The 15,237-nt window shown below is 35.9% G+C and overlaps 1 protein-coding gene across 1 annotated transcript; it reads left to right on the top strand.

Moving 5' to 3' along the window:
- The first annotated feature begins 5,759 nt into the window (after positions 1-5,759).
- Positions 5,760-9,962, top strand: LOC141438094 (uncharacterized). The gene is made up of 3 exons (XM_074101761.1): positions 5,760-5,898; positions 7,870-8,082; positions 9,293-9,962. The coding sequence occupies exons 1-3, from the start codon at positions 5,836-5,838 to the stop codon at positions 9,362-9,364; spliced, it is 348 nt and encodes a 115-aa protein (XP_073957862.1). The 5' UTR covers positions 5,760-5,835; the 3' UTR covers positions 9,365-9,962.
- Positions 9,963-15,237: the final 5,275 nt, after the last annotated feature.

Raw genomic sequence — 15,237 nt, forward strand, 5'->3', positions numbered from 1 at the left:
AGCCGCGAGACACTTCTCCAGACTAATTAAAAAAAGGTAAAACTTGATTGTAAGTGTACATATATCAACACAATCAAAAGATAGGTACCGTTATTAAAAAGGGTGTTTCCATACAAATTGCCGGCTAAAATAACCTCCCACTACTAACACTGGATATTCAAAGATATCTATAAATGTGTAGGGAACCCTCAGTGCGCGAGTCTTGGTTTTTCTCTTGGTTTTTTTATATTGTAAGGTAGTGTAGTTAATTTAAAAAAAAAAACATGTTAAATTTTAGATTTACTATGGCCTATATGTAAATTGTGTCCGCTTATATTTTGTTTCATTGCGACATTTATTAAACTTTACACGCGCAATAAAGCTTCAGCTGAGTTTTCCAATTTCAAATAATACATAACCACGAAAAGTCTGATTAGTTTGTAGTTTTCCTTTTTGCAGGGGTCCTAATTAAAACATAGATAGTAAATACTTACCTACCCGAATTCGATTGTTTTCGACCACAAAGAACCGTTAAAATTTGTCGGCTGGGTGAAATACCGACGGCATAAGTATTTTAATTGCCAGCTTCATCCGGATTATCTCTGGGGTTGGTGTAAGCCACCTCTTTATGGTTAAATCCGTTTTTGTCATTCCTTGCAACAAACTAAACTAAACAATTGCTTTGATTCATACAGACGGTGCTAATAAAATGGTAGTTAAAGGCACTGCAGCCTTCGTTTAATTTACCTACTGCCTTCCAATGGTCTTGAATTGTTTTTCGCAAAAGTGCATTTACGACTATGTATTATATTTGATTTAAAGTTGACCGCGAGCCAAAACAATTTTTTCATCTCTCCTGTTCGGAAAGTTTAATTTTCATGGGTGGAAAATTGCATTTTCATCTTTAGAGCGGAAAGTAATCTTTTTTAACCCCCGACGCAAAAGGAGGGGTATTATAAGTTTGACCGCTATGAGTGTCATTCTGTCTGTCTGTGTGTCTGTTTGTGGCACCGTCGCTCTTAAAGAGATGTAGCGATATGAATGCGTTTTTTTAAATTTGAAACCAGGGATTCTAGCGATGGTTTTTACACATGTTTCATTAAAATCGGTTCAGCAGTTTTCGAGATATTGGACTTTAAAGTGACAAAGTCGGGGGTTGTCCATCTTTTTGTTGGTTAGGTTAGGTTATTAATTTTGACAATTAGCCATAGAGTCGAAGATAGATGCACGTCGTGACCAAGGAGCTTATATATACAACACTGGAGATTGAACGCCGAACATCCGTTTGAAATTTTAACTGATTATTCTTAATATACCTCTTTTAAAAAAATTGCGTGTTGTATTTTACTTTCTCTACAGTCGAAATGAAAAGTAGATTTCCATTTCCCCTTGAACTATTGGCGCTCTCACTTCATAATATCTCGGTTGGAATGGGTCACTTTCAAGCCTTGGTTATCTAATCTACTATGAAAACGTTTCTAAGGAGATAGTAATTATTTTTACACTTATTTGGATAATCTTGCAAAAAAAAATATTTTAGGCCTATCCATGCTCGAATGGCGGCTTTTATCGAAATGTTTGTTGAAATAGAAAAAAAAATGTTTGGGAACACAATGTGGTACATTACTTTTCAGTGATCGTGGGGATTGGTAACGCAGTGGTACATAATTTGAGAACAGAATGGGACTTTTTTTTGTTATAAAAAAAATGTTTTAATCGTTTCATAAATGACGGAGTTCTAAGGTAACAAACAAAAAAAATACAACCGAATAGATAACCTCCTTTTCTTGAAGTCGGTTAAAAAATCCCAAGAAAAAGGGAAATACATGTTAAGGATTGAAGAGAGAACTTACTACTAAAAAAATATTTCTATCTTTAAAAGACATCTATCTATCTGTCTACAATTTAATTCTACTCGTACCTACCTCTACTTATCTTGATGATTTTTATTTCTACTTAGAAATTATTCGTAGACGTTAGTCTTATTATATATTAAAACACATCCATCTGCTGGCCAAGGTCTTAGAAAGAAGAAACTTTATGCAGATAAAATGAATAGGTACTTACCCATGAAATGTGAGTTCCTTTTAGCTGGCTTCTTTTTTTTTAGAATATCAACAATAGGTACCAGTGATAAATGGGTCAATCAACAATTTTACCGACACTTTGGGCGTCTCCTGCGTTACCAAAATTATCTCTGGCGTTACCAAAAAATCGTACCTACTTCCAACAAGATGTTTCACGGTTTAATAAGTTGAACAGGTTGGTCTGAGAAATTAACTTAGAAATTCCAAGGATTTCATTCCCGCTAAGCATGCTTCGTAGAAAAACGTTCATTAAGTTAAATAAACTTGGTTGGGGTTTTGTTTTAATATATTTCTCGCTAATAAAACATTACGGTTCTAGTGGATTTTAGCCGGAAATAATATCTAGATAGGATATAGAAACGTAATAACAGCCAATTAATATATCTGAGTAGGTATAATACTTACAAATACCTCAAATATTTCAAAGAATTTTCGTATGCTTTGCTGAATCCGTAATTTTACTTAATTTCTAGTTCTACACTCGTAATTTTGTACCTAGGTATATACATGTCAGTTGCGTTTAGCCGTTTTTTAAAGAAAATCATAACTGTCAGGAAAACGGCCGATATTAAATTATTTGAATAATATGCACCTTTCCTAAGATATATTGGCGTATGTTGCATTTGTAAACTTTTGACTAGGCATAGTAAAAGCAACCTAGTTTAAAATATATTATAATCGATCGTCATCTGGATTCTGAACAAACTACTTCCAGGTTTCCAGTTGTTTAATTAACACCTTGTATACCGGGTGTAATTTTGAACGTGATCCAAAGTTGGTGTTTTTAGCTGAGTTAAAGCTGGAGCTGGACAATATAATGCATTAACTCATTTTTTATTTTTTTATTTAATGAAATCACGATTATAAATAAAGTCATTTGTTGAAATTAGTCAGATAAAATTTTCGGTTTCAATACGGGAAGTTCATAATTTTTATGTGTACGGAAACCGCAAGTTTTATCTACTTTCAACAAATGAGTTATGCATTAATGTACAGCGTGTATTTTTGATACTACCTCAAACTGTAACCAGACGAAGATTTAAGTGCTGTGAACCGATATCAAAAACAAATTGTTAATTTAGAATTAACTACCAGAGCGTAATAAATTTTTGAAATATTTTCGAGCAGCAATAATTTGATACGAGAGAGAAGCGTTATGTGACAGCTGTCACGACAACAAATGCGACATTTTGAATGAAAGCAACGTAGTATCGCGTAGTGATACATTGCGTGCTAATTAATTTTGTAAGAAAAATAATAAGTATAAATTTTTTACTAAAACACAATAAAATGTGATTATTAGGGCCTTCACTAACTGCCCCTAAAGTTTGAGGTATTATCAAAAATAAACGCTGTATTGTCGAAGATTAACTGAGCTAGAAACACTAATTTCGAATCACGATCAAAATTACACCCTGTATGTTACATCAATATCTATGCTTGGTTTAGTCAAAGACCGTATCCCTCGGGCAGCGCTACAACACCTACTAGACTAGGACCTTTGAGCTACTAATGACATGTTGACATCGTATACTTTTATCAAGGAAATCATAGTGAAATTGACTGTTAAAAGGTTCCATTCTGGTACATGAATCAGTTTGTTTGACTGCACCATGTGCTCCCAAAACCCTCTATATTGAACGTTAACGTGAGACAGCGAGTCACGTGGCTTCCAGCACGCGACGGCAATTTGTCAATCGTCCGAGATGACGAATAGCGACAATTTAGTGCGGCCAGCGTTCCATTTTTCCATGTTTTTCCAACGTTTTCCCGCAAAACAGATAATATTTACTTTTCCACTGATATTGTTAATTCACAAGCTTTTTGGCATGTTTTGTGTAGCGGATGTAGATCTGATGAGAAGTGCAAGGTATCGAAGAAGATATCGGAGAAGTCCAGCTGGGTCATTATTCGAGCATTTCAAACGCTTGAATTTCTGTGGTCACATTTTTATGAATGGGCTGTAGAATTAAATGATATATTCGATTTTTTTTAGACGTCCTGTACTTCTAGATACTAGATAGCCTGGAAATTGTACAGAATCTTCTACCACGTCAACAAAAGTGTGCCCATACGTAGGTAAATCAAATAAAATAGACGATCGAAGAATGATCCAACTCAGTATCCCATGGTTAGTAGTATGGCTGTACCTAAACAATTTAATTTTCTCTTCTGTTTGTTTTTAGAGTTTAATCGATTTTCACATAAGGTCCCCGTGGTAGAAATTTTATAGGAGTGAAATTTACAAGCGTTAACTAAAAAATAGTAAAGGATCTGGAAATTAGACATCTTATAATATACATGTATATGCGTGACTAGACTTTACCAGCAGCGGCTTCGCACAAGTAATCATTAGAACCGGTAGTTGAATTAAAAATCAGTAATTTTACTAAATTTCAATGGGAACTCGCAAAAACTACATCGTGGATTTCATTAAAAAATATATTAAAAAATATTAAGTTTCACGTGTCTACTCCTAGCGGTTAGGTATAATTTTGGGACTTTATAACGATCCCTTGTCCTTTGAAAGATATCCAGTTATCCCATGCCGTACCGTGCCGTGCCGTGTAATCCTGCCGTGAAGCAGCAGTGCTTGCACTGTTGTGTTTCGGCGTGGAGAGTAAGATAGCCGGTGAAATTACTGGCACTTGAGGTATCCCATCTTAGGCCTCTAGGTTGGCAACGCGTCTGCAATACCCCTGGTGTTGCATGTGTCTATGGGCGGTGGTGATCTCTTATCATCAGGAGACCCACTTGCTCGTTTGCCATCCAGTTGAATAAAAAAAAAAAAAAAAACCTTCGAAAGATGAACTGGAAGAGATCCCTTTAAGAGCTAAGTTCACCTTTGCACATCTCTATCTCTTGTTAACTGTTTCACGTATTTTATGTAAAATAAAGAGTTATAGAATACAATAAAAAAGTGACCTGTGTTATTCCAGACATTCAGCTATCCGTGAAACAAAATTTGTCATCTCTCAAAAATTACACTTGAAGCATATAATGCATAGTTTAATTTTGCGAGCTGACCTAAGTATTTTATTTAGTGATAGTTTGATTTCAACATGCGTATATAAATTACGTCGTATACACACACACACACACACACACACACACACACACACACACACACAGTTGGTTTGGTTTAGTACGGAGTCATGGAGTGACGTGTGTGAGTTCGAGTCGCACTTGGCCGGTTTTTACCATCCACTTAAACCAGACTTAAACAGGAAACAAGAAGATGAAGTGTTTGACGAAATATAGGACTAACTATTTTGCATAGTCACTTTGCTGGGAGGGTAGAAGAGGGATGGATAACGGACAGCGGGCAATGCCGGAAACCTCTTTTCATTAAAAATTTCAAAGACAAGGTACCTAACTGTTTACTTTATTTTCCATAGTATAATAAAATTCCGTTACAGATAACACTGCCGACAAATATTTTTTGTTAACGCCCTTCATCGAGGTTTGTTTTCTTAATCTCTATTGTTTAACACTTGTAAATCAGGTAAGTTGCAGGTAATGAATACTTGGTATTTCTATATAACAATTAGTTAATCTTCTGAGCAATTAGCTAATAACAATAGATTTACGCACCAAATATTTCCAAGTAAATGCTTTTGTTAATTTAGGAAACGTTTAATGAGGGTTATTAGGTACCTATTCATGTTCAAAATTTAGATTTGTAAGTACTTTACTTTATTCGCATTTAGTTGTGTCTTGTCATTCGGAGTGCGACATCGGCAGTAGAAGTAGAAGGAAGCAGGATAAAATGGTGAAGTTAACAGGTGTTGAGGAGCAACCGGCGATGGAAAGGTGGCGAAGAATTCCCCAAGTAAGTTTGCTTACATTTTGAACATTACAGAATCGGGCTTTAGAAATATAAATAGTTTATTTCTTAGACTTAGAATATGGTTGGTACAGGTATTATAATAAATGTCAACAGCATATTCTGCCAGTTCTGGCGTAGAAATACTAATATTGACACAAATAGTTTCAAACAAAATAAAAATAAATGAATCAAAATGTTATTGGGTAAGTAGGGGATGACAAATCGATCTAGCTTGGTCGTATAACTGGGAAAACGCTTATTATCGAGTTTTAGCTTATGATTAAAGACTGTATAATTGTCATATAGAAGAATTAAAATAAAATAAAATTGGGGGTAAAAAGTGCCATCATGAACTACATACATTAACATTATTATTAGTTGAGTCTAAGAATTAATTAATGTCAGAATTATATTTATCCGTTGCTTAGTACCCATAACACAAGCTTTGCTAAGCTTACTTTGGGACTAGGTCAATTGGTGTGAATTGTCCCGTGATATTTATTTATATTTATTTAATTTAAAAAGTCAGCAACGGAATAGAATAAAATCAATATTTTCATTATTTGAGGATGCATAGTGAAAGTTACACGAATTACATAGCTCAGCTACTGTAAACGATTTCAAAGAAGAATTCGATAATTGCTATCCCGTGGGAACTATGCAATCTTCCGGGAGAAAACTACATATCTAATACAAATTAATCACAGATATAAACTATTATTTGTGTCAATTCTTATCAATTTTTTTCTAGCCGTTTTATTGTGAAAGCATAATTATATAAACTGTTGTCGTGAAATCGTTTATTAAAACTTCCGTATTAATAATTCTGTACAATATAAAATACTTCGTAGCTTTAGGGGCTGTATCATTATCCATTGATTAGTGTTAACTGACGGTTAAAAGTGATGTCGTCTCTGTTTGTTTTGTTCGAATAGACGGAGACGGCATCAAATTTAACCGCCAGTTAACACTAATCAGTGGATGGTGAAACAGCCCCTTAGTGTCACAACTCAAAATGTGACAGTATCTAGCTAAAACTTAAGCAGCGACATCATTTTGCTAAATGTGTATGTAGGAACTAGAATTTTGGAAGCTTTTATCTTAAAAAGTGAAATGCATAATTAGGTAATCTGAAAAACATCACGCAATTAAATAAATAAATATCATGGGACACTGGAGACCATTGACCTAGTAGCTTGTACTATGGATACTATAGGCAACGGATAAACATACTTATATAGATAAATATCCAAAATCAAAATATCCAAGGCCCGAGAACAAACATTCGTACCTCACCTCAACTCCGACCTCAACCTCAAGCTTCGTCGTCAGGTTCTCTAACCACTCGGTCATCCGGTCGTCAATTACTTTATTGTTGTACCTACTTATTGTAAGTATTTGTTTATCGTTTACATCATTAAAATTAAATTTTCATTCAGTCGTTTAGTAGGATTTATTACAATTGTTCACTTGTCTAATTGCTAGTGAATTCGAGCTTTAGATACGCACAAAGTAATTTAATGACTAAAATATTATTTTGTACTAACCGTTATTTAATAGAGCTTCTTAAATTCAAATTGAAATGCTGCCTAATAAGTTCACAAGGCTTTACCGAGTGGGCTAAATAGTTACGAGATACGAAAGTGTTATTTTTTTGATAGTACTTAAGTAATTATGTATCGATTTTATGACAAATTTCGATTCAATGGTAGTTTGGTAGGCTCAATAGTGCCCACAACCCCAGCAGCAATCCCCGCGGTATGGCCAGCGCTATCTGCTGAACCAAGTACGAAGTCACGGGTTCAGGGTGGATGCAAGCTTCCAACCGAGGCATACTGGAGGTCTATGGGGGAGGCCTATGTCCAACAGTGGACGTCCTATATACGGCTGATATAGAATATGAAGTACGACCCAAAGCGGGGGTCGCAACCTCTGTCCCGCAGCCTTATTTAAATTACACATTTAATTTTCTAGGCGTTCCAAGGTCCTCGTGCTCGTAGTCATCATCTATGGGGATCCCGCTTCGGCCGGCAGCGGGAAGAGATGAAATTGCGGCTGTCACCTACCTCGCTTAGTCAGCTGGAAGAAATGGTCGAGACAATGGTCTCAGTAATTGAGAAACATTCGCCAAAAAGTGCTGCACACTACCAAATGGTGATGCAGCTGCTGCGAGACGAGCATAATCTTGTAAGTTCAAGTGAAACCTAATCCTACTTATCCTTCTTATACTAAAATGCGGAAGTTGTGAGCATGTGGTATGTATGTTTGTCACTCCTTCACACTAAAACGGCTGGTTGGATTAGAATGAAATTTGGCATGAATATGGCAGGTCTTTTTTTTGGAATAACACGTATGCTACTTTTTATCCCGATATTCCCATAGGATCGAGGTAAAATCTTGAAACCTCATCCGTTGCGTATAAGTACACATGAAATTGGTCGCATTACGATTGTTTTTTTTTTTGGAGTCTTTTTGTATTTTTTATTTCAACTCCAAATTCGTTACTTTTACGGGTATCTCGTGAAACCATGTCCAGCGGTGGTGTAGGGGTTATAGCACGCAGCACGGTTTGCTGAGGACCTGGGTTCGATTCCCAGTGCTGGTCTCTTTTTCTGGTTTTTCTGTGCATCATGTCTCAGTTTGTATTTTCGATATGGTTAAATTGGTCGCAGTTGTTTTTTGCAACGTCAATAAAAACACGGTGTAAGTATTGTGCCTCGTTATGTTGCACATACAGTTGCATGCATATAAAAGCAATCCAACTGCGCCAAGCAAGCTGCGCGTTGTATTTCGCATCTCTACGTAATATTACAACACTACCGTAAATGCAATTTTTTATCTTTTCGTGGTAAAGAAAACCTCTTTTTGATCGATTTTTGACCTTTTTCTGTCGTTAGGTTTCGAAAAAAAATGCAATTGTTATTGTTGTTTTAGAGGGGCGATTAAAATTTGTTCGTAGAGTTTGACTTTACGTGTTATTTGGTCTAAGGGGCATAAGTCATAACATCCTATACACGCTCTGTCTTTGCTGCATTTTGGACTCGTAGTAGTTGGGGTAAATACTTATTATTTATTATGCAAAATTTAATATTATCATCCTCATTAAAATGACACGACTCACTGTGCGAGTTTACGTGTCCGTTTCAATACATGGATATATTTTCAAATTATTCATTGCCTTCTTATTTTAATGTAAAGTTCAACGTTGGCATCATAGAACAGGTTTCCATTTCACCTTTACTTTAGTACATTGGTTAGAGTCAAATCTCACAAGTCGAATTTCATCTATTTTCAGTGGTTGAATTGGTATAGATTATGTGGACTGAATGACAAACCATGTACAGAAAAAAGTAGGTATACAGTTTATATATTTTTTAACCAAAGTTTATTTTTACAGACCTTTGCCATGGTGGGTGATAATTGCCCTGGCTCCTACGATCCTGATGAGCTCGACGCACCGGAGCGATGACATGTCTATGAGAAACTAGTGAGTAAGAGCGAGAAACAACATTAAGCTTTCTCGGCTCCCATCACACTACAGGATGTGGAATATGAAGGCCCTCTAGTGATTTTGTGTCGGTGCTAGAATCAGCGACTTGGTGTATGGAATAGAAGCAACTGCAGTACACTGATAGCACTATAGAATGACTACCTTATTGGAAAACAGTAGAAAAAACTGTTCAAGTGCAAATTGGACTCGCGGGCACGAAGCGCATTAAGTATTACATTATTTTAACATGCCGAATTGCCAATAGATAAGATAAAGCATAGATACTTGTAGGATACTACTCTCTTAGCTAACCCATAGACAGGTGGATCGATATACAGACAGACAAACCGACATCGCGAAACTATAAGGATTCCTTGTCAAGAATATGGAACCCCAAAACACCCTACAGTTGTCTTAAGCAACTACCTAAGTTAAGCAGCTATACCTGTTGTAACCTTGGGAAGCCTTATGGCTCCATTGCTTTCATAATATCTATACCAACAGTTTAGATTTAAGTCTAGTTTTAAAGTTAGCAGTGCCTTTATTTATAATTTGATATTAAATGAATATTTTTTTAGTTTCTTTTGTTTTCTTTTTTAAATTGGCTTCCCTGAAGGTAAAGGGTTTTTCAAGGGCGACTGAGAAAACGAACCCTTCAATATTACGGATTGAGTGAGTAGTAAAATAAATCTCTCGATCTACGATCAGAGATGCTTTAGGAAACAGGCTATCTTGGTCTTACTTGATGAATGTTGCGGATTAGAATACGAGCGAATAGTCGAAAGTCAAAGTCAAAGTATCTTTATTCAATTTAGGCTATAACAAGCACTTATGAATGTCAAAAAAAATGTAGCACCGGTTCGAAAAAACCTCTGTTGAGAAGTGATCAAGGTATATATAATATATCATAATTATATTGAACTTGGCTCTTTTTTCACATTTATGTTTTGATGGAATGTCATTACTTTTTGTACAGAAGTAATTAAATTTAAAAATTTAAAATGATAAAATTTACTAGTTTCTGATTTATTCCTTTGTATTCACCCAACTACTCGTAACTATCTGGATGCCAAATTTGAACTTTCTATGTCATCTGGAACTGGGTTAGAGTTTTGATCTATAACATTATGTATCTCGCAGTCTCAATAATTGAGCCAAATTTGACATGTTTATGTGAAATAGTTTTTGAGTTATGAGGGGGTCAAAAGTGGCTCCAAATGGTTCGGATAAAATTACACACGGTACTGCTCGCCAGTTCTGTTAGATTGAACTTGACTTGACACGCTACCCCGTGTCTAGATTACATAATAATAAAAAAGTATTTTAAAAACAGGAATTCATGTGAATTGAAAAATTAACATAAACTTACCTAATATGGGATTTTTCGTTTACGTTACGTTATTTTTTTTATTAATTAAGAAATAGAAAAATCGTGATAGAGTTCGATCATAAATATACATGCGTGAAGAACTGTTATGTTTCTCAGTTTGGTCGTTTAATGGCATTTTATATTCTCAATCGTCAGAGCACAGTCACTGATGCTGTATTCGCCGATGACGAATAGTCTTTTTCGCTGAACATATAGAGTGGTTGTTAAATCGTCAGTGAGTATCGTAAATTTCCCGAGAGATGGATAAAGTTAAAGACGCAGTTCATTTCTTCATACCCATTTCAGACTCAGACAAATCAGGCGTTGCTCGCACAGAAACCACTAAGGTAAGAACTTCACACGTTAGCGGAGTTTATAACGTTCCCAATGGCAAACGGGACAATGAATCTAAAGCAGAAAAACAGTTTTGCTGAAGCTATTCTTATTTATTTAAAACTAGCCGCGACTCCGTCCGCATAGAATTCGGTTATCTCTATCCCGGGGAAACTATGCAATTTTCCGGGATAAAAACTATCCTACGTCTTTTCCCAGGACTTAACCTATCTGTATAACGAATTTCATCTAAATTGGTTCAACGGTTTAGACGTAATGAAGTAACAAACAAACAAACAAACAAAAAGATCTGTAACTTACAAACTTGCACATTTATAATATTAGTGGAATAGAACATTGTAAAGATATTCTCAAAATACCTTCTCCCAGTTTAATGTAGCGAAAGCTATATTACCGTTCAAGTTCAAGACTAAATAGGTAGTGGGTAATCTTCACCTCCCGTCAGCAGTTTTGAGGGTTAGTTGCGGACACGCGGCACTAGTAGCATAGCCATTCCTACAGTAATTGGGATAGGATATCAACAAGTTCGTGATGTTTGATGTGTTATAATAAGGTTTGGGTCATTAAGGCTATAAAGTGCATGCTAAACACGGCAGAATGTGCAGGAAGCGAGCACACATGACTCACTAGGCTTCCGCCAATTAGTGGTTTCGCTTTTAGGCTCTACATAGCGGCATGGCGGAGAGGCAACTGTCAACTATGCAAATTTTTCACTGTCTACTGCAATCTGTTAACTAATCAGTGTGTGTTTTGGCTTAGGTCAGTGAATAACTACTCGTTCAGTTGGCTCATTACGATCTTGCGTTAATTCAGGAAAATGGTCGAGACTGTTTTACGAAAAAAGTGTCTGTTTTGGTCTAATTTCATTTACTATAAAAATATGCACAGTTATTTCTCATAAAATACCTTTTTAAACATGAATTCATTTACATACAAGTAATTTAATATTTTTATAATATCTGATACAGTAGCAGAATTAGGTACGTGTGTAGGTTATTAATTCATTTGTTTAGGCAGTAGAAACTACCTCAAAAGATAGATTCTTATAACTTACATTTGCCTTTAATAAATTGTACATTGGGACGTATTAGTACATTCGTAACGTAAGCTTTAGGAAGAGCAACACTAATCGTTTCATAACGAACAGTAATCTTTATTGACACGTTCCTAAGGTTGAGAGGTGTTAAGCCGCTTAGGTCGCCCGCTGTACATCCGTATGAATATTTAGAGGTATTAGTAGGAAGTCACAGGGACGAACGTGCCGTTCATTTGTAAGTATATTCTGTAGGAAATAGGAACCAGCGCCGTCATTAAGATGTCATTAACAACTCTCCACGTCGCTAGCAGCTCTACTCCGGCGTGTATTGATAATAATATTACCAACAACAGAATCTCGGTCCATTATTCAAAGAGAATAAAGACAAGGCAAGCCTGTTGCCGATTAGAATAAACTCATTTATGCGCCATATTGCTTGAGCGGGATTTAATGAACATTTTCCTGACGTCGGCAACTGCGGCGCAGCGGTGCGATACGAGAGTTTTGCTAACGCATGATTGATACGGTGTGGCTTTTCCAAGTGACAGATGTTTCCGTTTAAAAAAAGTAAAACGCTGCATGGTAAAAAGTTCGAGTTCATGATGAAAATTATAGACTGATCAGAAAGTCTTAGAAATGTTTTTTAAATGACAGTTGTAGTGATTCAATCTAACCTTTGTCCTACCTACTTATGAGCCTCTTCATGAATTGTGTTGGGAGAATCCACAACCACTAAGTATAGTCCTCAAAACTTAGCATGAATTGTTTTGGCATGCCTTATAACTATTTTTGTTTTATAAGTGAAAAACCTTTAAGACATACACAGGCATGAATTCATTTGGTGCCTTAAATGCTATATTATCCTATTACTAATATTATAAATGAGAAAAGAAAGAATAGAACATTTGTGAAAATGTTGGAATGTTTGTTGACGCAATATCGGCTCAACGGATTTAGATGAACTTTGTGTAACGATGTACGTCTACAAAGATTTGGACTGAGAAATAGGATACCTAATATGAGTAATGCGTACCTGTGGGATAATGTTTTAACAATAATAATAAAAAAATATCATAAACTTTTTTTAGGCCAAACTAAGTATAAGATATAAAATGTTTTCGGTGAAATTACTGGCACTTGAGGTATCCCATTTTAGGCCTCTAGGTTGGCAAATCATCTGCAATCCCCTGGTGTTGCAGGTGTCTATGGGCGGTGGTGATCTCTTACCACCACGAGACTCACTTGCTCGTTTGCCATCCAGTAGAATAAAAAAAAGGTATTTTAAAGCGGGTGAATTCGCGGGTTGAAGCTAAAGTATGATATGTGGCCTTAAAACGCCTGATAAAAAAGAATAGAACCGATTCTAAAAAACGATACAAATAATTTTATACCATTTTGAAGGTTCGGTGCCTCAATTACACCTATGTTCTATCTATTGATAGAAGCTTAATAGATAGTTCGTACTTAAGGTAAACAAATATAGGTCCACTCATGCTGGCTCGTGTTGAGACACTGACTTCAAAATAGTAGAAAATTATTTCAAAACTTACATATTCCCATTCTACTTGCATTGCAATTTTTATTTGAAATCGGTTCATAACTGACGCAGTTGTGAGGTAACAAACATAAAAAAAATTGAAATACACATTCAAATAGAAATAATTAATAAAACAACTTACTTAAGTTTCCAGTTTTGTGGTACTTGCTACTGGGAATGCTTAAACTAATAGTAAATGCGTAATTTCAAACTAAATTGCGACAAGGGTAAATAAAAAGAGCAATATCGTGTAAGACATTCGTCGAGAAGGCGCCGCCGCCGAGAGCGGGAAATTGACTCGAAGCAACGTGTTAATTCAAAGGAAGCAATAACGAGCGACGCCTGATGTAGCCTTTTTAATTATTGCAATTCCCACTCTAGGTACACTTAATTAAACTATTTCCGCGAAAATTATTCATCGCAGACATATCTGTAGAGTAAGTTATATTTACGGAACGATAATTTGCCGACGGGTAGTTCACATGTTGAACCGGAAATTGCAATGGGAATTTTGTTGTTTGATGCTTATTTTCCCTGCGGCTAACATAAAACCTTTGCTACGTATTTGGGTCGCATGTTAACCAAATGTAGCAATATCCCCACATCTACTAAAACGTAAACAATATTTGTATTTGGAGTAGGTAAATCCCTATTACGATTCTAGAAAGCACTTATAGTTGATCTCAAAAGTACTTGCTACTAGCTGCCTTCTCACATTCAGTAATTTGAAGCATGCCAAGAACACTTCGAGTAGATAGGTAATGTGTATTGTAATAAAGGTACGTTCTATGCTACTTTTGACTTAAAAAGAAAAGTAAACTTTTGAAACCTTTAGGGGCTGTTTCACCATCCATTGATTAGTGTTAAGTGACGGTTAAATGTGATGCTGTCGCTATTTGTTTTGTTCGAATAGACGAAGACGGCGTCACATTTAACCGTCACTTAACACTAATCAATGGATGGTGAAACAGCCCCTTATTATACAAAACTAGATGGTTGCCGTTGTATCTAACGCGTATTGCATTATTTATCATGACAAAGTTAAAGAATTGTTGTCGTTTTGTGGCGGAGTTACCTCTGTGCAAAGAAGATGCATATTTGGTATGCATCTTGCACGTTGCCTGTAGCATCAGGACGGTTTGGACGCATGCTTCGAATTGCTAATGTCTTCTCAGTGGATCTACCGGCAGCACTATCCATTTTGTTACATCTACCACAAATTAAATCGACCTATTTTCCATTACAAAACTCTACTTCCAACTGGAAAGTTACTGACTGGACCTGTTTATAAGCTACTCAATAATAATAAGGGGGGATTAATCGATTGTTCATGCCAATATCGATTCTTCCTGTTCGCAATTCTGCACAATCTGAATTCTACACAATAGTATTTCACCACATTCGCCATTGTGCACCGTCGTTATTTGTGTACAGTAGCGATTCTTCCTGTTCGCAATTCTGCACAATATGAATTCCACACAATAGTATTTCACCACATTCGCCATTGTGCACAGTCGTTATTTTGTATGTACAGTAGCGATCCTTCCTGTACGCAA

Source organism: Choristoneura fumiferana, chromosome 18, assembly GCF_025370935.1.
Source record: "Choristoneura fumiferana chromosome 18, NRCan_CFum_1, whole genome shotgun sequence".
Classification (NCBI taxonomy): Eukaryota; Metazoa; Arthropoda; class Insecta; order Lepidoptera; family Tortricidae; genus Choristoneura; species Choristoneura fumiferana.

Coding starts and splice junctions, on each gene's coding strand:
- LOC141438094 (XM_074101761.1), top strand. CDS start 5,836: ATGGTGAAGTTAACAGGTGTTGAGGAGCAACCGGCGATGGAAAGGTGG. Junction 5,899..7,869: donor GGTGGCGAAGAATTCCCCAA/GTAAGTTTGCTT, acceptor TTAATTTTCTAG/GCGTTCCAAGGTCCTCGTGC. Junction 8,083..9,292: donor TGCGAGACGAGCATAATCTT/GTAAGTTCAAGT, acceptor TTATTTTTACAG/ACCTTTGCCATGGTGGGTGA.